This window comes from Ostrinia nubilalis, unplaced genomic scaffold (genome assembly GCF_963855985.1).
Source record: "Ostrinia nubilalis unplaced genomic scaffold, ilOstNubi1.1 SCAFFOLD_42, whole genome shotgun sequence".
Lineage (NCBI taxonomy): Eukaryota > Metazoa > Arthropoda > Insecta > Lepidoptera > Crambidae > Ostrinia > Ostrinia nubilalis.
In genome coordinates this window covers 1-24759 of record NW_026973580.1, presented here as the reverse complement: position 1 = coordinate 24759, position 24759 = coordinate 1, and the positions used below count along the sequence as shown (strand labels likewise).

At 43.4% G+C, this 24759-nt stretch overlaps 12 protein-coding genes and 2 long non-coding RNA genes across 14 annotated transcripts; 6 read left to right on the top strand and 8 right to left on the bottom strand.

Moving 5' to 3' along the window:
• Positions 1–790: 790 nt before the first annotated feature.
• Positions 791–3300, bottom strand: LOC135087506 (uncharacterized). The gene is made up of 3 exons (XR_010260855.1): positions 3198–3300; positions 2386–2489; positions 791–1392 (listed from the first exon to the last, which is right to left on the bottom strand). It is a non-coding gene; the product is annotated as an uncharacterized LOC135087506 (long non-coding RNA).
• LOC135087505 (histone H1B-like) lies at positions 1389–2361 on the top strand. The gene has a single exon (XM_063982225.1). It carries the CDS (start codon positions 1449–1451, stop codon positions 2154–2156), a length of 708 nt encoding a protein of 235 aa, XP_063838295.1. The 5' UTR covers positions 1389–1448; the 3' UTR covers positions 2157–2361.
• Positions 3301–3593: 293 nt separating the features above from the next.
• Positions 3594–4980, top strand: LOC135087503 (histone H2A). Its single transcript, XM_063982223.1, has one exon. It carries the CDS (start codon positions 4196–4198, stop codon positions 4568–4570), a length of 375 nt encoding a protein of 124 aa, XP_063838293.1. The 5' UTR covers positions 3594–4195; the 3' UTR covers positions 4571–4980.
• A 250-nt stretch (positions 4981–5230) lies between these two features.
• On the top strand, positions 5231–6354 carry LOC135087502 (histone H2B). Its single transcript, XM_063982222.1, has one exon. It carries the CDS (start codon positions 5540–5542, stop codon positions 5912–5914), a length of 375 nt encoding a protein of 124 aa, XP_063838292.1. The 5' UTR covers positions 5231–5539; the 3' UTR covers positions 5915–6354.
• A 491-nt stretch (positions 6355–6845) lies between these two features.
• LOC135087500 (histone H3) lies at positions 6846–7644 on the top strand. The gene has a single exon (XM_063982221.1). It carries the CDS (start codon positions 7019–7021, stop codon positions 7427–7429), a length of 411 nt encoding a protein of 136 aa, XP_063838291.1. The 5' UTR covers positions 6846–7018; the 3' UTR covers positions 7430–7644.
• Positions 7645–8257: 613 nt separating this feature from the next.
• On the top strand, positions 8258–8884 carry LOC135087504 (histone H4). The gene has a single exon (XM_063982224.1). It carries the CDS (start codon positions 8393–8395, stop codon positions 8702–8704), a length of 312 nt encoding a protein of 103 aa, XP_063838294.1. The 5' UTR covers positions 8258–8392; the 3' UTR covers positions 8705–8884.
• Positions 8885–9767: 883 nt separating this feature from the next.
• Positions 9768–19484, bottom strand: LOC135087498 (uncharacterized). Its single transcript, XM_063982220.1, has 3 exons — positions 19052–19484; positions 11283–11653; positions 9768–10259 (listed from the first exon to the last, which is right to left on the bottom strand). Exons 1-3 carry the CDS (start codon positions 19347–19349, stop codon positions 9948–9950), a joined length of 981 nt encoding a protein of 326 aa, XP_063838290.1. The 5' UTR covers positions 19350–19484; the 3' UTR covers positions 9768–9947.
• On the bottom strand, positions 12298–13421 carry LOC135087494 (histone H2B). The gene has a single exon (XM_063982216.1). The coding sequence runs from the start codon at positions 13110–13112 to the stop codon at positions 12738–12740; it is 375 nt and encodes a 124-aa protein (XP_063838286.1). The 5' UTR covers positions 13113–13421; the 3' UTR covers positions 12298–12737.
• LOC135087496 (histone H2A) lies at positions 13672–15058 on the bottom strand. Its single transcript, XM_063982218.1, has one exon. It carries the CDS (start codon positions 14454–14456, stop codon positions 14082–14084), a length of 375 nt encoding a protein of 124 aa, XP_063838288.1. The 5' UTR covers positions 14457–15058; the 3' UTR covers positions 13672–14081.
• On the top strand, positions 15352–17861 carry LOC135087499 (uncharacterized). Its single transcript, XR_010260853.1, has 3 exons — positions 15352–15454; positions 16163–16266; positions 17260–17861. It is a non-coding gene; the product is annotated as an uncharacterized LOC135087499 (long non-coding RNA).
• LOC135087492 (histone H1B-like) lies at positions 16291–17265 on the bottom strand. The gene has a single exon (XM_063982213.1). It carries the CDS (start codon positions 17201–17203, stop codon positions 16496–16498), a length of 708 nt encoding a protein of 235 aa, XP_063838283.1. The 5' UTR covers positions 17204–17265; the 3' UTR covers positions 16291–16495.
• A 613-nt stretch (positions 19485–20097) lies between the features above and the next one.
• Positions 20098–20895, bottom strand: LOC135087493 (histone H3). Its single transcript, XM_063982214.1, has one exon. The coding sequence runs from the start codon at positions 20721–20723 to the stop codon at positions 20313–20315; it is 411 nt and encodes a 136-aa protein (XP_063838284.1). The 5' UTR covers positions 20724–20895; the 3' UTR covers positions 20098–20312.
• A 492-nt stretch (positions 20896–21387) lies between these two features.
• On the bottom strand, positions 21388–22511 carry LOC135087495 (histone H2B). Its single transcript, XM_063982217.1, has one exon. The coding sequence runs from the start codon at positions 22200–22202 to the stop codon at positions 21828–21830; it is 375 nt and encodes a 124-aa protein (XP_063838287.1). The 5' UTR covers positions 22203–22511; the 3' UTR covers positions 21388–21827.
• A 250-nt stretch (positions 22512–22761) lies between these two features.
• LOC135087497 (histone H2A) lies at positions 22762–24148 on the bottom strand. The gene has a single exon (XM_063982219.1). It carries the CDS (start codon positions 23544–23546, stop codon positions 23172–23174), a length of 375 nt encoding a protein of 124 aa, XP_063838289.1. The 5' UTR covers positions 23547–24148; the 3' UTR covers positions 22762–23171.
• Positions 24149–24759: the final 611 nt, after the last annotated feature.

Genomic DNA, 24759 nt, shown 5'->3' with positions numbered 1-24759 from the left:
AAATGTATGTAGGTACTTCTTTCATCCATCATCATTACACAATAATTATGTTACGGGGGGCACGGGAATGGAATGGTATTGGAACGTTTCGTTTCGGGGCTATGGAATAATATCGTGGAAAGTATAAAAATGGGGTTTTGTAAAAAAATATATTAAATAAGTCAAACAAATTTTATTTGTAATAACAATTACTATAAATAAGTGCGTCAATGTCATAAAACGTCTTTAGAGTAGGTACATAATAATTATACATTATACCAATGTTTCATTTCATATTATCACTCATATAGATTAAATAATACAACAGCAAAATTTATGTGAAAATAATAAATACATTATTATAATAAAATATTACTGTCGCACCTGTGAAGCCTCGTCGTTGGTGGATTCGATTCGTTCGCCATCAATCTGCGGCGGCAGCGCGGCGAGAATCTTCATCACCGCGTATGTACCACACTCCTCCCTGCGGAATAAAAAATAAATAATGTTATTATGTGTAGGTACCATATATAACGTATTTTTTTTTTTTTTTTGTTACTAGTACGCATAAGGTGCCCAGTAAAATTATTTTGTTTATTTACATGGACGTGCAAGAATCTTCACTAGCCCGCGTCCCACTGTCTGTGAAAGGTACGACGGCTGTAGATGGCGGGCGGCGCTTTCGTCAAAATAATTATCGTGACTCGATGTGAAAAATTAATTTTTTTTATTATGTTCATATTATAATGGCACAATCGATACATTTACAATTATTTTAATAGCATAACATAGGTAGTTCGTACGACTACGAGATCGCCTGCCCTAACAAACGACACAGGAGAGGCCGCCGTTCATGTTTTACGACCCCCGAGTCTATTGCGATAAATACGGTCCGAAGCGATACCAATATTGACGATTCATCGATGCGTATGGTCGTTGGGATGTTCGCTTTCAATTTGTCCATGAAAAAATATCGATCATAACCGTATAAATGGAGAAAAACAACATTTAAACACGACCCTCGGTCGGTCCGGTTGGCAATGTTGAAAATAAACGCGTGCAGCGTTCGAATCGTGATTCATACAGTGACATATACATCACAGACGCACGGGGGCACTATAGGAGATGTCGGTGACGCGTTAAATTCTCTAATATGTTGAATAATTTTTCGCGAAACTAATTTTTTTCAGATGCATGCTAGTGAAAAGTTTCAAGTGTTCGTACGAGAAAACATCTAGCTACAGAGAGGCTCTCCTTACGGTATTGCCATGACGCGTCGTTTCGCACCGTAAGTTTTGTCCCGCTCTAACACACCGCTCTATCCATCCTCTTTTCTCTCGTTCCGCGCGCGCGCAGTCGCAGTACGTACGTTCGTTGTTTCGCTCGCTCGTCGCGTTCCAGCAGCAGCATCGTCTGAAATTAATTGTTTTGATTCGTTCACGTAAACAGTCAAAATAACAAAAAGAAAAATGGCAGACACAGCAGTGGCATCCGAGGCACCGGCTCCGGCGACGCCCGCGAAGAAACCCAAGGCGACGGCGACCGGAGGAGCTAAGAAGCCGAAAGCGAAGCCCACCCACCCGAAGACGTCCGAGATGGTGAACAACGCCATCAAAGAGTTGAAGGAGCGCAGCGGTTCCTCGCTGCAGGCCATCAAGAAGTACATCGCGGCTCAGTACAAAGTGGACGCTGAAAAATTGGCACCTTTCATCAGGAAGTACCTGAAGAGCGCCGTCGAGTCCGGCGCTTTGATCCAGACCAAGGGCAAGGGCGCTTCCGGTTCGTTCAAATTGGAATCCAAATCTGCGGCATCCAAGAAGCCGGCGGCGAGCAAGCCCGCCAAGGGCGCCGCCGCAGCGTCGGCCAAGTCCAAGAAGGTGACGGCCGCGTCGGCCGCCGGCAAGGCGAAGAAGGGCGCCGCCTCGAGCGCCGCATCGTCGCCCTCGAAGGCGAAGCCCTCCGCCGCCACCAAGGACAAGAAGGCGGCCGCCGCGAAGAAGAAGCCCGCCGCCAAGAAACCCGCCGCCGCCGCCAAGGGTAAGGCCGCCGCTGCGCCGAAGGCCAAGAAGACCGCCAAACCGCCAACCAAGAAACCCAAGGCGCCCAAACCGAAGAAGGCCGCCGCAACACCGAAATCCAAGCCCGCGGCCAAGAAGGCGTCCGCCGGCAAGAAGTAAGCCGCCGCCGCCGCCGCGCGCGTCAGCCAGCAGCAGCAACTTGTTGTGTCGCCCATACGCCCGCCAGTGTTGTCGTGGGTAATGGTGGTGTTGGTGGTGGTACTACTGACACACCCCATCATCATCATCATAACAACGGCCGAGGCTGAGGCTGCGGTTGCAGCGAGGAGCGTCGAAAGTTTTAAAAAGCCCTTTTCAGGGCTAACAAATAATTCAAACATGTACTTACATGTGTTTCTTGCGATAGACGAGTCACATTTTAAATACAGAGGCAGACAGACAGGCAGGCAGGCAGGCAGGCAGGCCGAGTCCTGCTCTCCGCTGCTTGCTGTCCTGAAAAACAAACACATTAATTACTAAATAATTAATATAGGTATACATAATATAGGCACCCCCTATCTACCCACACACACCACACTACATGCATCTTTTATGCATCAACAACTATTTCAATATTATTTATTTGATCACCAACAAGGTAACGTTCACAAGAGAGTAACACACAAAAATTATTATTATGAGTTATCGATTCAATCTAAAACAATAATTAAAAAATAACTAATAAAAATATAATAAAAACAAGGCAACTTAGTTAAGAGTTCACAAATTCAGTCGGAGGCATCAAATACATTTATCACCAACATAATAATTAATTAGTCATTGGTGCCTCCGAATGCATTAATTTGTTTATGATAAATTCAATCCCAATCCAAATCTGTCCGTCAACTGTCGAACATCAATAATATGTTTTTGTTTAAAAATAACTGTTCGGTTTATTATTTTTATAAGACTTTAATTAATAGTAATGTGTAAAATTTTTTTATCTAAAACTGAATTAAATTTGACAGTTGAAATCCGGATTTGGAATAGAAACCTATTAGAATATGGGAAACGGGCACAAGTTGTCTTGTTTTTATCTTTTTTTTTTAAATTCCTTTTTTTACACGCCGTTGGGTTTTTTGTTTTACACTCGAAAAACATAACCCACCCTCCTTCTGGCGCAGTCGGGTAATTAACTAATTAATAATAACACTCACTCACCCCATCGCATCGTTCCGTTCGGTTCATGATAATATTCGGCCGACGACGGCGAGAGGGCGGCGGAGGCCTCCAGCCGCCGCCGCCGCCGCCGCCGCCGCCGCCGCCGCCGCAGACAGCGACCGCCCGCCCGCACGCCCGCCACACCACCAGCACCAGCACCAGCAGCAGCAGCAGCACACATTGTTCACGCACCACCAACTGAAATTATGAACGGAGAAACCACATTTAGGTATCTGTGTATGATACCACAACAACATCACACGCATCACTTTGGCACTTTGTTTGTTCGCACACATAATCATTTATCGTTTAAATCGCTCTCAATTTACTTGCTTTTACCGCACAACACACACAACTAACTGAATTAACGAATAACAACAACAACAAGTAGCCACCTGAGTTAACTTATAACTTGTCTTGCATTTGATGCGCGTCGTCGTTCACTTTTCGCCATTTCAGCGGCAAAATGATAACACAATATACCTATTATCATTCAACTTTCACAACTTTTTATAATAATCACCAGAATCCCGCCGCCCGACTGCCCTGTCTGCCGGGTGCCGGCGCTTGACACTGACGTTTAATTTTTTTTTTTTTTTTTTTTCCATTACCCAAAAGAAACGCGTTTTATACCACACATACATCTGCCTACATAGAGAAAAAAAAAAAAAATCAAATTAATTAACCAAGTGAAAAGGAAAAACACTTTTTTTTTTTTTTTTTTTTTTCTCCCGTTTATATCAGCACGGTCTGTCACAAACCAACGCGAAGCGAGTGAAAGAGAAAGACAAGTGTGTCTCTTTCTGAAAATTTCGCGCGAGACGTGCATATCTATCTATCTCTTTCTGACAGTGAAACGTTCGCCCCACTAATGGGTTTGCGCGCGCCGTTATAAATATTCTGCGCTCAACAAAAATTGACACAGACAGTCTCGACGCGCGCTCGTCGTTACACGTTCACTTTGTGTGTTGATTTATTTCTCTACAAACTACAACAACATGTCGGGTCGCGGCAAGGGTGGCAAGGTCAAGGGAAAGGCAAAGTCCCGGTCCAACCGTGCCGGTCTCCAGTTCCCCGTCGGTCGTATCCACAGGCTTCTGCGTAAGGGCAATTACGCCGAGCGTGTCGGTGCCGGTGCGCCCGTGTACCTGGCCGCCGTCATGGAGTACCTGGCCGCTGAAGTGCTCGAGTTGGCCGGTAACGCGGCTCGTGACAACAAAAAGACCAGGATCATCCCGAGACATCTACAACTGGCGATACGCAACGACGAGGAATTGAACAAGCTCCTCTCCGGCGTCACCATCGCCCAGGGTGGTGTGCTGCCCAACATCCAGGCCGTGCTCTTGCCCAAGAAGACCGAGAAGAAGGCATAAATCGCCGCCGCGTTTTCGCATCATTTATGTATGCTGCACTCTGCTGCTGTATACATATTGATGATCGAGACACGACCGAACGAAACGTGTGTGCACGTTTCTTCAAACAAAAAGGCCCTTTTCAGGGCCGCAATATGATTCTGAGTATTTATGAAATGTTTCTTGACGATTGACACGAGTGCAAATCTCTTCTTACACTATACAATAATAAATACTATCACTACACAATATAATGAATAATTTATTGATTGTCTGAAAAAGTCGGCATGATGGTTAACAGACAAAATAAATAAATGCCTAATTATGAGAGAGAGACAAAATATACCCGTACGTAAATACATAGGTAGATTCGAGTTTGAGCATGAAAAATCCTTAAGAAAAATATTTTAGTATTTATAACGTGATGCGATTGATCTATTGATATATATATTTTTTTTTTTTTTATATATTATTAAAATTAATTTTAAAATCTTGCTTGCGCTTTGCGTTTCGTGAGAGAAAAGAAAGACAGAGAGAAAATGTAAATCTACATTACTCGTAATGCACTTGCATAATATTTTTTATGTCGTACGTACGTACCTACCTACCTACCTACCTACCTACATACATACATACATTTTTTTTTTTATTATTATTATTATAAAACTGAAACCAAACTAGAGAGTTGAGTGAGCGAGAGAAACGCTCCTCACATATCGCCATCTCACTCACTCGCTCGTCGCACCCATCAACAACACAGACCGTAATGTGTTATGAGCGAGACGGCACAGAGCGAGAGAGAAATATCATGTTAATGCGACGACACTATTGGTCGAAGTGACACCGCGTTGCGGTCGCTTTTTGAACTGACAGTAACTGAGGTAAACCCCAATCTACCGAAAAATTTACACATTCGCTCGTCACTCTCGGCACGGTCGAGTTGTTGTAAGCTGATATACATTATTATCGTCGTTATCCCATTAAACAATCATGCCGCCCAAGACAAGTGGCAAGGCCGCCAAGAAGTCAGGCAAGGCTCAGAAGAACATCTCCAAAACTGACAAGAAGAAGAAGAAGCACAAGAGGAAGGAGAGCTACGCCATCTACATCTACAAAGTGCTGAAGCAGGTCCACCCCGACACCGGTATCTCCAGCAAGGCCATGTCGATCATGAACTCGTTCGTGAACGACATCTTCGAACGCATCGCCGCCGAAGCTTCCCGTCTGGCTCACTACAACAAGCGTTCCACGATCACGTCGAGGGAGGTGCAGACATCCGTCAGGCTGCTGCTGCCCGGTGAACTCGCCAAGCACGCCGTCAGTGAAGGCACAAAGGCCGTCACCAAATACACCAGCTCCAAGTGAATTGGCAGCGCTTCGTCGTCGTCGTCGTTCGTGTTGTCGGTGTTTTACACCAAACACAACCACGACACAAAAACAAAAGGCCCTTTTCAGGGCCACAAAATGCATATCATAAATTGAAAAGTTTCTTGTCGATGGCGTGTCACGTAAATAAATGTTATGTACCTTACCTACCTACTTAACCTACTTATAAAACAGCTTATTTATTTATTGTTCGCTTATAGTAAGCATTGTGAATAATTAATAATTGTCTACGTATCAGATTGTGCTTGTCAGTGAAGAGTGAGCAAACTAGAGAAAAAAATATAATATCGTCAACTAAAAACAACAATGACTCCTATAAAATATCGAAGGTAAATTAGAATCAATCAACACAATACCTACATTATTTTAATTTTCGCAGATAACAGGAAAAAATATAAATTAATTATGAACGAACTATGAAGTTAATAAACTAAGCGAGTACTTATTAAATTAAGAAATAATACTTTTCACACACGTACTCGTATAACTGCAGACTCACTGTTTAAATAAAATATTTGTATCATTTTTGTACTTATATAATCAATCAATCAATATTTTGAATTTCCAAAAAGAAACTCTCACACAATATATCCGGCTAGAGGAAAACTCAAAACGCAAAAATATAAATAATTTGTCGTAGAATAATTAATTAGTTAGCCTAGAATAGGTATTTAAATACCTGATAATTATTGCTTTGTTGTTGATTTTGAGTGGAAAATACACATAACACTTCTTACTACATAGTTATTATCCTGGCACAGGCAAATTTATACGCCTGAAAGGAGGCTTCGTTCGTTAGTATTTATTATGTAGTAGTATTTTATAAGAAATGAAACTACTTACATCTATGTGTGTATAAACAATTTTGAATTTTTGAAACGCGAATGAAAAAAAAAAAAAAAACGTGCGAGCGAGAGAGAGAGCGCGCACGCAGTGAGAAAGAGAGGCGTATACATCGTCGGCTATAAATACGGCGTGGCGCGCGCGTACATGTTTTATTATAGGATCGTACGTCGAACGACGCGCCGCTCCGCTCTCTTGTAAAATTTGCATTTGTGAAAAGTTGTTTTACGTTTACGTACAATGGCCCGTACCAAGCAGACCGCTCGTAAGTCGACCGGTGGTAAAGCCCCGAGGAAGCAGCTGGCCACCAAGGCCGCTCGCAAGAGTGCGCCCGCCACCGGTGGCGTCAAGAAACCCCATCGCTACAGGCCCGGTACCGTGGCCCTCCGTGAGATTCGTCGTTACCAGAAGAGCACTGAGCTCTTGATCCGCAAGTTGCCGTTCCAGCGTCTCGTGCGTGAAATCGCTCAGGATTTCAAGACCGATCTGCGTTTCCAGAGCTCCGCCGTCATGGCGCTCCAGGAGGCCAGCGAGGCTTACCTGGTGGGCCTCTTCGAGGACACCAACCTGTGCGCGATTCACGCCAAGCGCGTCACCATCATGCCCAAGGACATCCAGCTGGCGCGCAGGATCAGAGGAGAGCGCGCCTAAGTGCTTCGCGCTCGACTTTGCTCTGCGCCGCCGCTGTCGTCCGAGGAGGATACGCGCGCATCAAACAAACACAAAAAAGGCCCTTTTCAGGGCCGCATATGATTCTTAATGTGTGTGTCCACCAACACAAGTTTCTGTCGATGACGAGTCCGAGTTTAACATTTTATTACACACTCCATAATGTGTACATACATACATACATACTTACTTACTCACTTTATAATATTATTTATGCCGATCAATAAATTATTTAACACTATAATAATTATCTAGTAAATGAGCACGCACGCAACAATCAACGCAAATTGAATATGAATGAAAGAGAAACAAAATGATAATAGTAGGCCTATATTGTGAGCTGTTCGATAGTATTTTTTTTTTTTTTTTTCTATAATTACAAAATTTCAGTTTTATGTTACTTACATTTGCCTGCATGAACTGGCTCCCGGATCATTACCTACACAAATAATTATTTAATTGATATTGATGATTTTATTTATTTTTTTTTAAGAAAAATATAACACGTAGAGCGAGCGAGCGAGAGAGAGAGAGAGAATGTGTTGAATATTTCCATCTCTGTCGTGCGAGTGAGTGGTGACGCATTATTTTATGCGAGAGCGAGACGGAACCCCTTTTTCTTTGCCATTAATTTGTTTTTAATTCAATGGAATTTATTAATTATTACTTAATATAATAATAACATAATATAAAAATAACATACGTACTTATTTTAATGTAAAATCATCAACGATACTCCGTCTCTGTCGCACTAGCGCTCGCACACGCGAGAGTGAGAGAAGACATGGCCCCCCCGCTGCCGCCCGCCCCTCGTTCGCTTTACGAATGATATAAAAGTCAGGCTCTGCCTAGTTTCGGGCACAGTCTCGTTCGAGTAATCGTCTCTCGCACACACTATCGGTGTGCGCACGTGTAAATCGAAACCACTAAACCAAATCAAGCAAGATGACCGGTCGCGGTAAGGGAGGAAAGGGTCTGGGAAAAGGAGGCGCCAAGCGCCACAGGAAGGTGCTCCGTGACAACATCCAGGGTATCACCAAGCCCGCCATCCGTCGTCTCGCTCGCAGAGGTGGCGTGAAACGTATCTCCGGTCTGATCTACGAGGAGACGCGTGGTGTGCTGAAGGTGTTCCTCGAGAACGTGATCCGTGACGCCGTCACTTACACGGAGCACGCCAAGAGGAAGACCGTCACCGCCATGGACGTCGTCTACGCTCTGAAGCGTCAAGGTCGCACCCTGTACGGTTTCGGTGGTTAAACCAACCGCTGCTGCTGAATCGTCGTCGTGTGGCGCATCATCATCGCCGCGCTGCTTGTTGTTGGCGCAACTACGACGCTACGAGGATGATCGCAAAACGATCACAAATACACAAAAGGCCCTTTTCAGGGCCGCACAAATTTCGTTAATTATAATGACTGTTTCTATCGAAGACTTTACACAATAATTACCTACCTATATTATATTATAATATATTAATAATAGATAATAATTCCTGTTATTGCTCTCACATGGCATGGCACACCTCGCACGCACACACACACACATAAATTTATCCTATCCTAGGTGCCGCCAGCACATAAATACATATTAATATAATGTACCTACCTGCCTGTACTATGCAAATAAGAAGAGTTTGAGAAAATAAATGTATGTAGGTACTTCTTTCATCCATCATCATTACACAATAATTATGTTACGGGGGGCACGGGAATGGAATGGTATTGGAACGTTTCGTTTCGGGGCTATGGAATAATATCGTGGAAAGTATAAAAATGGGGTTTTGTAAAAAAATATATTAAATAAGTCAAACAAATTTTATTTGTAATAACAATTACTATAAATAAGTGCGTCAATGTCATAAAACGTCTTTAGAGTAGGTACATAATAATTATACATTATACCAATGTTTCATTTCATATTATCACTCATATAGATTAAATAATACAACAGCAAAATTTATGTGAAAATAATAAATACATTATTATAATAAAATATTACTGTCGCACCTGTGAAGCCTCGTCGTTGGTGGATTCGATTCGTTCGCCATCAATCTGCGGCGGCAGCGCGGCGAGAATCTTCATCACCGCGTATGTACCACACTCCTACATACATTTATTTTCTCAAACTCTTCTTATTTGCATAGTACAGGCAGGTAGGTACATTATATTAATATGTATTTATGTGCTGGCGGCACCTAGGATAGGATAAATTTATGTGTGTGTGTGTGCGTGCGAGGTGTGCCATGCCATGTGAGAGCAATAACAGGAATTATTATCTATTATTAATATATTATAATATAATATAGGTAGGTAATTATTGTGTAAAGTCTTCGATAGAAACAGTCATTATAATTAACGAAATTTGTGCGGCCCTGAAAAGGGCCTTTTGTGTATTTGTGATCGTTTTGCGATCATCCTCGTAGCGTCGTAGTTGCGCCAACAACAAGCAGCGCGGCGATGATGATGCGCCACACGACGACGATTCAGCAGCAGCGGTTGGTTTAACCACCGAAACCGTACAGGGTGCGACCTTGACGCTTCAGAGCGTAGACGACGTCCATGGCGGTGACGGTCTTCCTCTTGGCGTGCTCCGTGTAAGTGACGGCGTCACGGATCACGTTCTCGAGGAACACCTTCAGCACACCACGCGTCTCCTCGTAGATCAGACCGGAGATACGTTTCACGCCACCTCTGCGAGCGAGACGACGGATGGCGGGCTTGGTGATACCCTGGATGTTGTCACGGAGCACCTTCCTGTGGCGCTTGGCGCCTCCTTTTCCCAGACCCTTTCCTCCCTTACCGCGACCGGTCATCTTGCTTGATTTGGTTTAGTGGTTTCGATTTACACGTGCGCACACCGATAGTGTGTGCGAGAGACGATTACTCGAACGAGACTGTGCCCGAAACTAGGCAGAGCCTGACTTTTATATCATTCGTAAAGCGAACGAGGGGCGGGCGGCAGCGGGGGGGCCATGTCTTCTCTCACTCTCGCGTGTGCGAGCGCTAGTGCGACAGAGACGGAGTATCGTTGATGATTTTACATTAAAATAAGTACGTATGTTATTTTTATATTATGTTATTATTATATTAAGTAATAATTAATAAATTCCATTGAATTAAAAACAAATTAATGGCAAAGAAAAAGGGGTTCCGTCTCGCTCTCGCATAAAATAATGCGTCACCACTCACTCGCACGACAGAGATGGAAATATTCAACACATTCTCTCTCTCTCTCTCGCTCGCTCGCTCTACGTGTTATATTTTTCTTAAAATAAAAAAAAAAAAATCATCAATATCAATTAAATAATTATTTGTGTAGGTAATGATCCGGGAGCCAGTTCATGCAGGCAAATGTAAGTAACATAAAACTGAAATTTTGTAATTATAGAAAAAAAAAAAAAAAAATACTATCGAACAGCTCACAATATAGGCCTACTATTATCATTTTGTTTCTCTTTCATTCATATTCAATTTGCGTTGATTGTTGCGTGCGTGCTCATTTACTAGATAATTATTATAGTGTTAAATAATTTATTGATCGGCATAAATAATATTATAAAGTGAGTAAGTAAGTATGTATGTATGTATGTACACATTATGGAGTGTGTAATAAAATGTTAAACTCGGACTCGTCATCGACAGAAACTTGTGTTGGTGGACACACACATTAAGAATCATATGCGGCCCTGAAAAGGGCCTTTTTTGTGTTTGTTTGATGCGCGCGTATCCTCCTCGGACGACAGCGGCGGCGCAGAGCAAAGTCGAGCGCGAAGCACTTAGGCGCGCTCTCCTCTGATCCTGCGCGCCAGCTGGATGTCCTTGGGCATGATGGTGACGCGCTTGGCGTGAATCGCGCACAGGTTGGTGTCCTCGAAGAGGCCCACCAGGTAAGCCTCGCTGGCCTCCTGGAGCGCCATGACGGCGGAGCTCTGGAAACGCAGATCGGTCTTGAAATCCTGAGCGATTTCACGCACGAGACGCTGGAACGGCAACTTGCGGATCAAGAGCTCAGTGCTCTTCTGGTAACGACGAATCTCACGGAGGGCCACGGTACCGGGCCTGTAGCGATGGGGTTTCTTGACGCCACCGGTGGCGGGCGCACTCTTGCGAGCGGCCTTGGTGGCCAGCTGCTTCCTCGGGGCTTTACCACCGGTCGACTTACGAGCGGTCTGCTTGGTACGGGCCATTGTACGTAAACGTAAAACAACTTTTCACAAATGCAAATTTTACAAGAGAGCGGAGCGGCGCGTCGTTCGACGTACGATCCTATAATAAAACATGTACGCGCGCGCCACGCCGTATTTATAGCCGACGATGTATACGCCTCTCTTTCTCACTGCGTGCGCGCTCTCTCTCTCGCTCGCACGTTTTTTTTTTTTTTTTCATTCGCGTTTCAAAAATTCAAAATTGTTTATACACACATAGATGTAAGTAGTTTCATTTCTTATAAAATACTACTACATAATAAATACTAACGAACGAAGCCTCCTTTCAGGCGTATAAATTTGCCTGTGCCAGGATAATAACTATGTAGTAAGAAGTGTTATGTGTATTTTCCACTCAAAATCAACAACAAAGCAATAATTATCAGGTATTTAAATACCTATTCTAGGCTAACTAATTAATTATTCTACGACAAATTATTTATATTTTTGCGTTTTGAGTTTTCCTCTAGCCGGATATATTGTGTGAGAGTTTCTTTTTGGAAATTCAAAATATTGATTGATTGATTATATAAGTACAAAAATGATACAAATATTTTATTTAAACAGTGAGTCTGCAGTTATACGAGTACGTGTGTGAAAAGTATTATTTCTTAATTTAATAAGTACTCGCTTAGTTTATTAACTTCATAGTTCGTTCATAATTAATTTATATTTTTTCCTGTTATCTGCGAAAATTAAAATAATGTAGGTATTGTGTTGATTGATTCTAATTTACCTTCGATATTTTATAGGAGTCATTGTTGTTTTTAGTTGACGATATTATATTTTTTTCTCTAGTTTGCTCACTCTTCACTGACAAGCACAATCTGATACGTAGACAATTATTAATTATTCACAATGCTTACTATAAGCGAACAATAAATAAATAAGCTGTTTTATAAGTAGGTTAAGTAGGTAGGTAAGGTACATAACATTTATTTACGTGACACGCCATCGACAAGAAACTTTTCAATTTATGATATGCATTTTGTGGCCCTGAAAAGGGCCTTTTGTTTTTGTGTCGTGGTTGTGTTTGGTGTAAAACACCGACAACACGAACGACGACGACGACGAAGCGCTGCCAATTCACTTGGAGCTGGTGTATTTGGTGACGGCCTTTGTGCCTTCACTGACGGCGTGCTTGGCGAGTTCACCGGGCAGCAGCAGCCTGACGGATGTCTGCACCTCCCTCGACGTGATCGTGGAACGCTTGTTGTAGTGAGCCAGACGGGAAGCTTCGGCGGCGATGCGTTCGAAGATGTCGTTCACGAACGAGTTCATGATCGACATGGCCTTGCTGGAGATACCGGTGTCGGGGTGGACCTGCTTCAGCACTTTGTAGATGTAGATGGCGTAGCTCTCCTTCCTCTTGTGCTTCTTCTTCTTCTTGTCAGTTTTGGAGATGTTCTTCTGAGCCTTGCCTGACTTCTTGGCGGCCTTGCCACTTGTCTTGGGCGGCATGATTGTTTAATGGGATAACGACGATAATAATGTATATCAGCTTACAACAACTCGACCGTGCCGAGAGTGACGAGCGAATGTGTAAATTTTTCGGTAGATTGGGGTTTACCTCAGTTACTGTCAGTTCAAAAAGCGACCGCAACGCGGTGTCACTTCGACCAATAGTGTCGTCGCATTAACATGATATTTCTCTCTCGCTCTGTGCCGTCTCGCTCATAACACATTACGGTCTGTGTTGTTGATGGGTGCGACGAGCGAGTGAGTGAGATGGCGATATGTGAGGAGCGTTTCTCTCGCTCACTCAACTCTCTAGTTTGGTTTCAGTTTTATAATAATAATAATAAAAAAAAAAATGTATGTATGTATGTAGGTAGGTAGGTAGGTAGGTAGGTACGTACGTACGACATAAAAAATATTATGCAAGTGCATTACGAGTAATGTAGATTTACATTTTCTCTCTGTCTTTCTTTTCTCTCACGAAACGCAAAGCGCAAGCAAGATTTTAAAATTAATTTTAATAATATATAAAAAAAAAAAAAATATATATATCAATAGATCAATCGCATCACGTTATAAATACTAAAATATTTTTCTTAAGGATTTTTCATGCTCAAACTCGAATCTACCTATGTATTTACGTACGGGTATATTTTGTCTCTCTCTCATAATTAGGCATTTATTTATTTTGTCTGTTAACCATCATGCCGACTTTTTCAGACAATCAATAAATTATTCATTATATTGTGTAGTGATAGTATTTATTATTGTATAGTGTAAGAAGAGATTTGCACTCGTGTCAATCGTCAAGAAACATTTCATAAATACTCAGAATCATATTGCGGCCCTGAAAAGGGCCTTTTTGTTTGAAGAAACGTGCACACACGTTTCGTTCGGTCGTGTCTCGATCATCAATATGTATACAGCAGCAGAGTGCAGCATACATAAATGATGCGAAAACGCGGCGGCGATTTATGCCTTCTTCTCGGTCTTCTTGGGCAAGAGCACGGCCTGGATGTTGGGCAGCACACCACCCTGGGCGATGGTGACGCCGGAGAGGAGCTTGTTCAATTCCTCGTCGTTGCGTATCGCCAGTTGTAGATGTCTCGGGATGATCCTGGTCTTTTTGTTGTCACGAGCCGCGTTACCGGCCAACTCGAGCACTTCAGCGGCCAGGTACTCCATGACGGCGGCCAGGTACACGGGCGCACCGGCACCGACACGCTCGGCGTAATTGCCCTTACGCAGAAGCCTGTGGATACGACCGACGGGGAACTGGAGACCGGCACGGTTGGACCGGGACTTTGCCTTTCCCTTGACCTTGCCACCCTTGCCGCGACCCGACATGTTGTTGTAGTTTGTAGAGAAATAAATCAACACACAAAGTGAACGTGTAACGACGAGCGCGCGTCGAGACTGTCTGTGTCAATTTTTGTTGAGCGCAGAATATTTATAACGGCGCGCGCAAACCCATTAGTGGGGCGAACGTTTCACTGTCAGAAAGAGATAGATAGATATGCACGTCTCGCGCGAAATTTTCAGAAAGAGACACACTTGTCTTTCTCTTTCACTCGCTTCGCGTTGGTTTGTGACAGACCGTGCTGATATAAACGGGAGAAAAAAAAAAAAAAAAAAAAAAGTGTTTTTCCTTTTCACTTGGTTAATTAATTTGATTTTTTTTTTTTTTCTCTATGTAGGCAGATGTATGTGTGGTATAAAACGCGTTTCTTTTGGGTAATGGAAAAAAAAAAAAAAAAAAAATTAAACGTCAGTGTCAAGCGCCGGCACCCGGCAGACAGGGCAGTCGGGCGGCGGGATTCTGGTGATTATTATAAAAAGTTGTGAAAGTTGAATGATAATAGGTATATTGTGTTATCATTTTGCCGCTGAAATGGCGAAAAGTGAACGACGACGCGCATCAAATGCAAGACAAGTTATAAGTTAACTCAGGTGGCTACTTGTTGTTGTTGTTATTCGTTAATTCAGTTAGTTGTGTGTGTTGTGCGGTAAAAGCAAGTAAATTGAGAGCGATTTAAACGATAAATGATTATGTGTGCGAACAAACAAAGTGCCAAAGTGATGCGTGTGATGTTGTTGTGGTATCATACACAGATACCTAAATGTGGTTTCTCCGTTCATAATTTCAGTTGGTGGTGCGTGAACAATGTGTGCTGCTGCTGCTGCTGGTGCTGGTGCTGGTGGTGTGGCGGGCGTGCGGGCGGGCGGTCGCTGTCTGCGGCGGCGGCGGCGGCGGCGGCGGCGGCGGCGGCGGCTGGAGGCCTCCGCCGCCCTCTCGCCGTCGTCGGCCGAATATTATCATGAACCGAACGGAACGATGCGATGGGGTGAGTGAGTGTTATTATTAATTAGTTAATTACCCGACTGCGCCAGAAGGAGGGTGGGTTATGTTTTTCGAGTGTAAAACAAAAAACCCAACGGCGTGTAAAAAAAGGAATTTAAAAAAAAAAGATAAAAACAAGACAACTTGTGCCCGTTTCCCATATTCTAATAGGTTTCTATTCCAAATCCGGATTTCAACTGTCAAATTTAATTCAGTTTTAGATAAAAAAATTTTACACATTACTATTAATTAAAGTCTTATAAAAATAATAAACCGAACAGTTATTTTTAAACAAAAACATATTATTGATGTTCGACAGTTGACGGACAGATTTGGATTGGGATTGAATTTATCATAAACAAATTAATGCATTCGGAGGCACCAATGACTAATTAATTATTATGTTGGTGATAAATGTATTTGATGCCTCCGACTGAATTTGTGAACTCTTAACTAAGTTGCCTTGTTTTTATTATATTTTTATTAGTTATTTTTTAATTATTGTTTTAGATTGAATCGATAACTCATAATAATAATTTTTGTGTGTTACTCTCTTGTGAACGTTACCTTGTTGGTGATCAAATAAATAATATTGAAATAGTTGTTGATGCATAAAAGATGCATGTAGTGTGGTGTGTGTGGGTAGATAGGGGGTGCCTATATTATGTATACCTATATTAATTATTTAGTAATTAATGTGTTTGTTTTTCAGGACAGCAAGCAGCGGAGAGCAGGACTCGGCCTGCCTGCCTGCCTGCCTGCCTGTCTGTCTGCCTCTGTATTTAAAATGTGACTCGTCTATCGCAAGAAACACATGTAAGTACATGTTTGAATTATTTGTTAGCCCTGAAAAGGGCTTTTTAAAACTTTCGACGCTCCTCGCTGCAACCGCAGCCTCAGCCTCGGCCGTTGTTATGATGATGATGATGGGGTGTGTCAGTAGTACCACCACCAACACCACCATTACCCACGACAACACTGGCGGGCGTATGGGCGACACAACAAGTTGCTGCTGCTGGCTGACGCGCGCGGCGGCGGCGGCGGCTTACTTCTTGCCGGCGGACGCCTTCTTGGCCGCGGGCTTGGATTTCGGTGTTGCGGCGGCCTTCTTCGGTTTGGGCGCCTTGGGTTTCTTGGTTGGCGGTTTGGCGGTCTTCTTGGCCTTCGGCGCAGCGGCGGCCTTACCCTTGGCGGCGGCGGCGGGTTTCTTGGCGGCGGGCTTCTTCTTCGCGGCGGCCGCCTTCTTGTCCTTGGTGGCGGCGGAGGGCTTCGCCTTCGAGGGCGACGATGCGGCGCTCGAGGCGGCGCCCTTCTTCGCCTTGCCGGCGGCCGACGCGGCCGTCACCTTCTTGGACTTGGCCGACGCTGCGGCGGCGCCCTTGGCGGGCTTGCTCGCCGCCGGCTTCTTGGATGCCGCAGATTTGGATTCCAATTTGAACGAACCGGAAGCGCCCTTGCCCTTGGTCTGGATCAAAGCGCCGGACTCGACGGCGCTCTTCAGGTACTTCCTGATGAAAGGTGCCAATTTTTCAGCGTCCACTTTGTACTGAGCCGCGATGTACTTCTTGATGGCCTGCAGCGAGGAACCGCTGCGCTCCTTCAACTCTTTGATGGCGTTGTTCACCATCTCGGACGTCTTCGGGTGGGTGGGCTTCGCTTTCGGCTTCTTAGCTCCTCCGGTCGCCGTCGCCTTGGGTTTCTTCGCGGGCGTCGCCGGAGCCGGTGCCTCGGATGCCACTGCTGTGTCTGCCATTTTTCTTTTTGTTATTTTGACTGTTTACGTGAACGAATCAAAACAATTAATTTCAGACGATGCTGCTGCTGGAACGCGACGAGCGAGCGAAACAACGAACGTACGTACTGCGACTGCGCGCGCGCGGAACGAGAGAAAAGAGGATGGATAGAGCGGTGTGTTAGAGCGGGACAAAACTTACGGTGCGAAACGACGCGTCATGGCAATACCGTAAGGAGAGCCTCTCTGTAGCTAGATGTTTTCTCGTACGAACACTTGAAACTTTTCACTAGCATGCATCTGAAAAAAATTAGTTTCGCGAAAAATTATTCAACATATTAGAGAATTTAACGCGTCACCGACATCTCCTATAGTGCCCCCGTGCGTCTGTGATGTATATGTCACTGTATGAATCACGATTCGAACGCTGCACGCGTTTATTTTCAACATTGCCAACCGGACCGACCGAGGGTCGTGTTTAAATGTTGTTTTTCTCCATTTATACGGTTATGATCGATATTTTTTCATGGACAAATTGAAAGCGAACATCCCAACGACCATACGCATCGATGAATCGTCAATATTGGTATCGCTTCGGACCGTATTTATCGCAATAGACTCGGGGGTCGTAAAACATGAACGGCGGCCTCTCCTGTGTCGTTTGTTAGGGCAGGCGATCTCGTAGTCGTACGAACTACCTATGTTATGCTATTAAAATAATTGTAAATGTATCGATTGTGCCATTATAATATGAACATAATAAAAAAAATTAATTTTTCACATCGAGTCACGATAATTATTTTGACGAAAGCGCCGCCCGCCATCTACAGCCGTCGTACCTTTCACAGACAGTGGGACGCGGGCTAGTGAAGATTCTTGCACGTCCATGTAAATAAACAAAATAATTTTACTGGGCACCTTATGCGTACTAGTAACAAAAAAAAAAAAAAAATACGTTATATATGGTACCTACACATAATAACATTATTTATTTTTTATTCCGCAGGGAGGAGTGTGGTACATACGCGGTGATGAAGATTCTCGCCGCGCTGCCGCCGCAGATTGATGGCGAACGAATCGAATCCACCAACGACGAGGCTTCACAGGTGCGACAGTAATATTTTATTATAATAATGTATTTATTATTTTCACATAAATTTTGCTGTTGTATTATTTAATCTATATGAGTGATAATATGAAATGAAACATTGGTATAATGTATAATTATTATGTACCTACTCTAAAGACGTTTTATGACATTGACGCACTTATTTATAGTAATTGTTATTACAAATAAAATTTGTTTGACTTATTTAATATATTTTTTTACAAAACCCCATTTTTATACTTTCCACGATATTATTCCATAGCCCCGAAACGAAACGTTCCAATACCATTCCATTCCCGTGCCCCCCGTAACATAATTATTGTGTAATGATGATGGATGAAAGAAGTACCTACATACATTTATTTTCTCAAACTCTTCTTATTTGCATAGTACAGGCAGGTAGGTACATTATATTAATATGTATTTATGTGCTGGCGGCACCTAGGATAGGATAAATTTATGTGTGTGTGTGTGCGTGCGAGGTGTGCCATGCCATGTGAGAGCAATAACAGGAATTATTATCTATTATTAATATATTATAATATAATATAGGTAGGTAATTATTGTGTAAAGTCTTCGATAGAAACAGTCATTATAATTAACGAAATTTGTGCGGCCCTGAAAAGGGCCTTTTGTGTATTTGTGATCGTTTTGCGATCATCCTCGTAGCGTCGTAGTTGCGCCAACAACAAGCAGCGCGGCGATGATGATGCGCCACACGACGACGATTCAGCAGCAGCGGTTGGTTTAACCACCGAAACCGTACAGGGTGCGACCTTGACGCTTCAGAGCGTAGACGACGTCCATGGCGGTGACGGTCTTCCTCTTGGCGTGCTCCGTGTAAGTGACGGCGTCACGGATCACGTTCTCGAGGAACACCTTCAGCACACCACGCGTCTCCTCGTAGATCAGACCGGAGATACGTTTCACGCCACCTCTGCGAGCGAGACGACGGATGGCGGGCTTGGTGATACCCTGGATGTTGTCACGGAGCACCTTCCTGTGGCGCTTGGCGCCTCCTTTTCCCAGACCCTTTCCTCCCTTACCGCGACCGGTCATCTTGCTTGATTTGGTTTAGTGGTTTCGATTTACACGTGCGCACACCGATAGTGTGTGCGAGAGACGATTACTCGAACGAGACTGTGCCCGAAACTAGGCAGAGCCTGACTTTTATATCATTCGTAAAGCGAACGAGGGGCGGGCGGCAGCGGGGGGGCCATGTCTTCTCTCACTCTCGCGTGTGCGAGCGCTAGTGCGACAGAGACGGAGTATCGTTGATGATTTTACATTAAAATAAGTACGTATGTTATTTTTATATTATGTTATTATTATATTAAGTAATAATTAATAAATTCCATTGAATTAAAAACAAATTAATGGCAAAGAAAAAGGGGTTCCGTCTCGCTCTCGCATAAAATAATGCGTCACCACTCACTCGCACGACAGAGATGGAAATATTCAACACATTCTCTCTCTCTCTCTCGCTCGCTCGCTCTACGTGTTATATTTTTCTTAAAAAAAAATAAATAAAATCATCAATATCAATTAAATAATTATTTGTGTAGGTAATGATCCGGGAGCCAGTTCATGCAGGCAAATGTAAGTAACATAAAACTGAAATTTTGTAATTATAGAAAAAAAAAAAAAAAAATACTATCGAACAGCTCACAATATAGGCCTACTATTATCATTTTGTTTCTCTTTCATTCATATTCAATTTGCGTTGATTGTTGCGTGCGTGCTCATTTACTAGATAATTATTATAGTGTTAAATAATTTATTGATCGGCATAAATAATATTATAAAGTGAGTAAGTAAGTATGTATGTATGTATGTACACATTATGGAGTGTGTAATAAAATGTTAAACTCGGACTCGTCATCGACAGAAACTTGTGTTGGTGGACACACACATTAAGAATCATATGCGGCCCTGAAAAGGGCCTTTTTTGTGTTTGTTTGATGCGCGCGTATCCTCCTCGGACGACAGCGGCGGCGCAGAGCAAAGTCGAGCGCGAAGCACTTAGGCGCGCTCTCCTCTGATCCTGCGCGCCAGCTGGATGTCCTTGGGCATGATGGTGACGCGCTTGGCGTGAATCGCGCACAGGTTGGTGTCCTCGAAGAGGCCCACCAGGTAAGCCTCGCTGGCCTCCTGGAGCGCCATGACGGCGGAGCTCTGGAAACGCAGATCGGTCTTGAAATCCTGAGCGATTTCACGCACGAGACGCTGGAACGGCAACTTGCGGATCAAGAGCTCAGTGCTCTTCTGGTAACGACGAATCTCACGGAGGGCCACGGTACCGGGCCTGTAGCGATGGGGTTTCTTGACGCCACCGGTGGCGGGCGCACTCTTGCGAGCGGCCTTGGTGGCCAGCTGCTTCCTCGGGGCTTTACCACCGGTCGACTTACGAGCGGTCTGCTTGGTACGGGCCATTGTACGTAAACGTAAAACAACTTTTCACAAATGCAAATTTTACAAGAGAGCGGAGCGGCGCGTCGTTCGACGTACGATCCTATAATAAAACATGTACGCGCGCGCCACGCCGTATTTATAGCCGACGATGTATACGCCTCTCTTTCTCACTGCGTGCGCGCTCTCTCTCTCGCTCGCACGTTTTTTTTTTTTTTTTCATTCGCGTTTCAAAAATTCAAAATTGTTTATACACACATAGATGTAAGTAGTTTCATTTCTTATAAAATACTACTACATAATAAATACTAACGAACGAAGCCTCCTTTCAGGCGTATAAATTTGCCTGTGCCAGGATAATAACTATGTAGTAAGAAGTGTTATGTGTATTTTCCACTCAAAATCAACAACAAAGCAATAATTATCAGGTATTTAAATACCTATTCTAGGCTAACTAATTAATTATTCTACGACAAATTATTTATATTTTTGCGTTTTGAGTTTTCCTCTAGCCGGATATATTGTGTGAGAGTTTCTTTTTGGAAATTCAAAATATTGATTGATTGATTATATAAGTACAAAAATGATACAAATATTTTATTTAAACAGTGAGTCTGCAGTTATACGAGTACGTGTGTGAAAAGTATTATTTCTTAATTTAATAAGTACTCGCTTAGTTTATTAACTTCATAGTTCGTTCATAATTAATTTATATTTTTTCCTGTTATCTGCGAAAATTAAAATAATGTAGGTATTGTGTTGATTGATTCTAATTTACCTTCGATATTTTATAGGAGTCATTGTTGTTTTTAGTTGACGATATTATATTTTTTTCTCTAGTTTGCTCACTCTTCACTGACAAGCACAATCTGATACGTAGACAATTATTAATTATTCACAATGCTTACTATAAGCGAACAATAAATAAATAAGCTGTTTTATAAGTAGGTTAAGTAGGTAGGTAAGGTACATAACATTTATTTACGTGACACGCCATCGACAAGAAACTTTTCAATTTATGATATGCATTTTGTGGCCCTGAAAAGGGCCTTTTGTTTTTGTGTCGTGGTTGTGTTTGGTGTAAAACACCGACAACACGAACGACGACGACGACGAAGCGCTGCCAATTCACTTGGAGCTGGTGTATTTGGTGACGGCCTTTGTGCCTTCACTGACGGCGTGCTTGGCGAGTTCACCGGGCAGCAGCAGCCTGACGGATGTCTGCACCTCCCTCGACGTGATCGTGGAACGCTTGTTGTAGTGAGCCAGACGGGAAGCTTCGGCGGCGATGCGTTCGAAGATGTCGTTCACGAACGAGTTCATGATCGACATGGCCTTGCTGGAGATACCGGTGTCGGGGTGGACCTGCTTCAGCACTTTGTAGATGTAGATGGCGTAGCTCTCCTTCCTCTTGTGCTTCTTCTTCTTCTTGTCAGTTTTGGAGATGTTCTTCTGAGCCTTGCCTGACTTCTTGGCGGCCTTGCCACTTGTCTTGGGCGGCATGATTGTTTAATGGGATAACGACGATAATAATGTATATCAGCTTACAACAACTCGACCGTGCCGAGAGTGACGAGCGAATGTGTAAATTTTTCGGTAGATTGGGGTTTACCTCAGTTACTGTCAGTTCAAAAAGCGACCGCAACGCGGTGTCACTTCGACCAATAGTGTCGTCGCATTAACATGATATTTCTCTCTCGCTCTGTGCCGTCTCGCTCATAACACATTACGGTCTGTGTTGTTGATGGGTGCGACGAGCGAGTGAGTGAGATGGCGATATGTGAGGAGCGTTTCTCTCGCTCACTCAACTCTCTAGTTTGGTTTCAGTTTTATAATAATAATAATAAAAAAAAAAATGTATGTATGTATGTAGGTAGGTAGGTAGGTAGGTAGGTACGTACGTACGACATAAAAAATATTATGCAAGTGCATTACGAGTAATGTAGATTTACATTTTCTCTCTGTCTTTCTTTTCTCTCACGAAACGCAAAGCGCAAGCAAGATTTTAAAATTAATTTTAATAATATATAAAAAAAAAAAAAATATATATATCAATAGATCAATCGCATCACGTTATAAATACTAAAATATTTTTCTTAAGGATTTTTCATGCTCAAACTCGAATCTACCTATGTATTTACGTACGGGTATATTTTGTCTCTCTCTCATAATTAGGCATTTATTTATTTTGTCTGTTAACCATCATGCCGACTTTTTCAGACAATCAATAAATTATTCATTATATTGTGTAGTGATAGTATTTATTATTGTATAGTGTAAGAAGAGATTTGCACTCGTGTCAATCGTCAAGAAACATTTCATAAATACTCAGAATCATATTGCGGCCCTGAAAAGGGCCTTTTTGTTTGAAGAAACGTGCACACACGTTTCGTTCGGTCGTGTCTCGATCATCAATATGTATACAGCAGCAGAGTGCAGCATACATAAATGATGCGAAAACGCGGCGGCGATTTATGCCTTCTTCTCGGTCTTCTTGGGCAAGAGCACGGCCTGGATGTTGGGCAGCACACCACCCTGGGCGATGGTGACGCCGGAGAGGAGCTTGTTCAATTCCTCGTCGTTGCGTATCGCCAGTTGTAGATGTCTCGGGATGATCCTGGTCTTTTTGTTGTCACGAGCCGCGTTACCGGCCAACTCGAGCACTTCAGCGGCCAGGTACTCCATGACGGCGGCCAGGTACACGGGCGCACCGGCACCGACACGCTCGGCGTAATTGCCCTTACGCAGAAGCCTGTGGATACGACCGACGGGGAACTGGAGACCGGCACGGTTGGACCGGGACTTTGCCTTTCCCTTGACCTTGCCACCCTTGCCGCGACCCGACATGTTGTTGTAGTTTGTAGAGAAATAAATCAACACACAAAGTGAACGTGTAACGACGAGCGCGCGTCGAGACTGTCTGTGTCAATTTTTGTTGAGCGCAGAATATTTATAACGGCGCGCGCAAACCCATTAGTGGGGCGAACGTTTCACTGTCAGAAAGAGATAGATAGATATGCACGTCTCGCGCGAAATTTTCAGAAAGAGACACACTTGTCTTTCTCTTTCACTCGCTTCGCGTTGGTTTGTGACAGACCGTGCTGATATAAACGGGAGAAAAAAAAAAAAAAAAAAAAAAGTGTTTTTCCTTTTCACTTGGTTAATTAATTTGATTTTTTTTTTTTTTCTCTATGTAGGCAGATGTATGTGTGGTATAAAACGCGTTTCTTTTGGGTAATGGAAAAAAAAAAAAAAAAAAAATTAAACGTCAGTGTCAAGCGCCGGCACCCGGCAGACAGGGCAGTCGGGCGGCGGGATTCTGGTGATTATTATAAAAAGTTGTGAAAGTTGAATGATAATAGGTATATTGTGTTATCATTTTGCCGCTGAAATGGCGAAAAGTGAACGACGACGCGCATCAAATGCAAGACAAGTTATAAGTTAACTCAGGTGGCTACTTGTTGTTGTTGTTATTCGTTAATTCAGTTAGTTGTGTGTGTTGTGCGGTAAAAGCAAGTAAATTGAGAGCGATTTAAACGATAAATGATTATGTGTGCGAACAAACAAAGTGCCAAAGTGATGCGTGTGATGTTGTTGTGGTATCATACACAGATACCTAAATGTGGTTTCTCCGTTCATAATTTCAGTTGGTGGTGCGTGAACAATGTGTGCTGCTGCTGCTGCTGGTGCTGGTGCTGGTGGTGTGGCGGGCGTGCGGGCGGGCGGTCGCTGTCTGCGGCGGCGGCGGCGGCGGCGGCGGCGGCGGCGGCGGCTGGAGGCCTCCGCCGCCCTCTCGCCGTCGTCGGCCGAATATTATCATGAACCGAACGGAACGATGCGATGGGGTGAGTGAGTGTTATTATTAATTAGTTAATTACCCGACTGCGCCAGAAGGAGGGTGGGTTATGTTTTTCGAGTGTAAAACAAAAAACCCAACGGCGTGTAAAAAAAGGAATTTAAAAAAAAAAGATAAAAACAAGACAACTTGTGCCCGTTTCCCATATTCTAATAGGTTTCTATTCCAAATCCGGATTTCAACTGTCAAATTTAATTCAGTTTT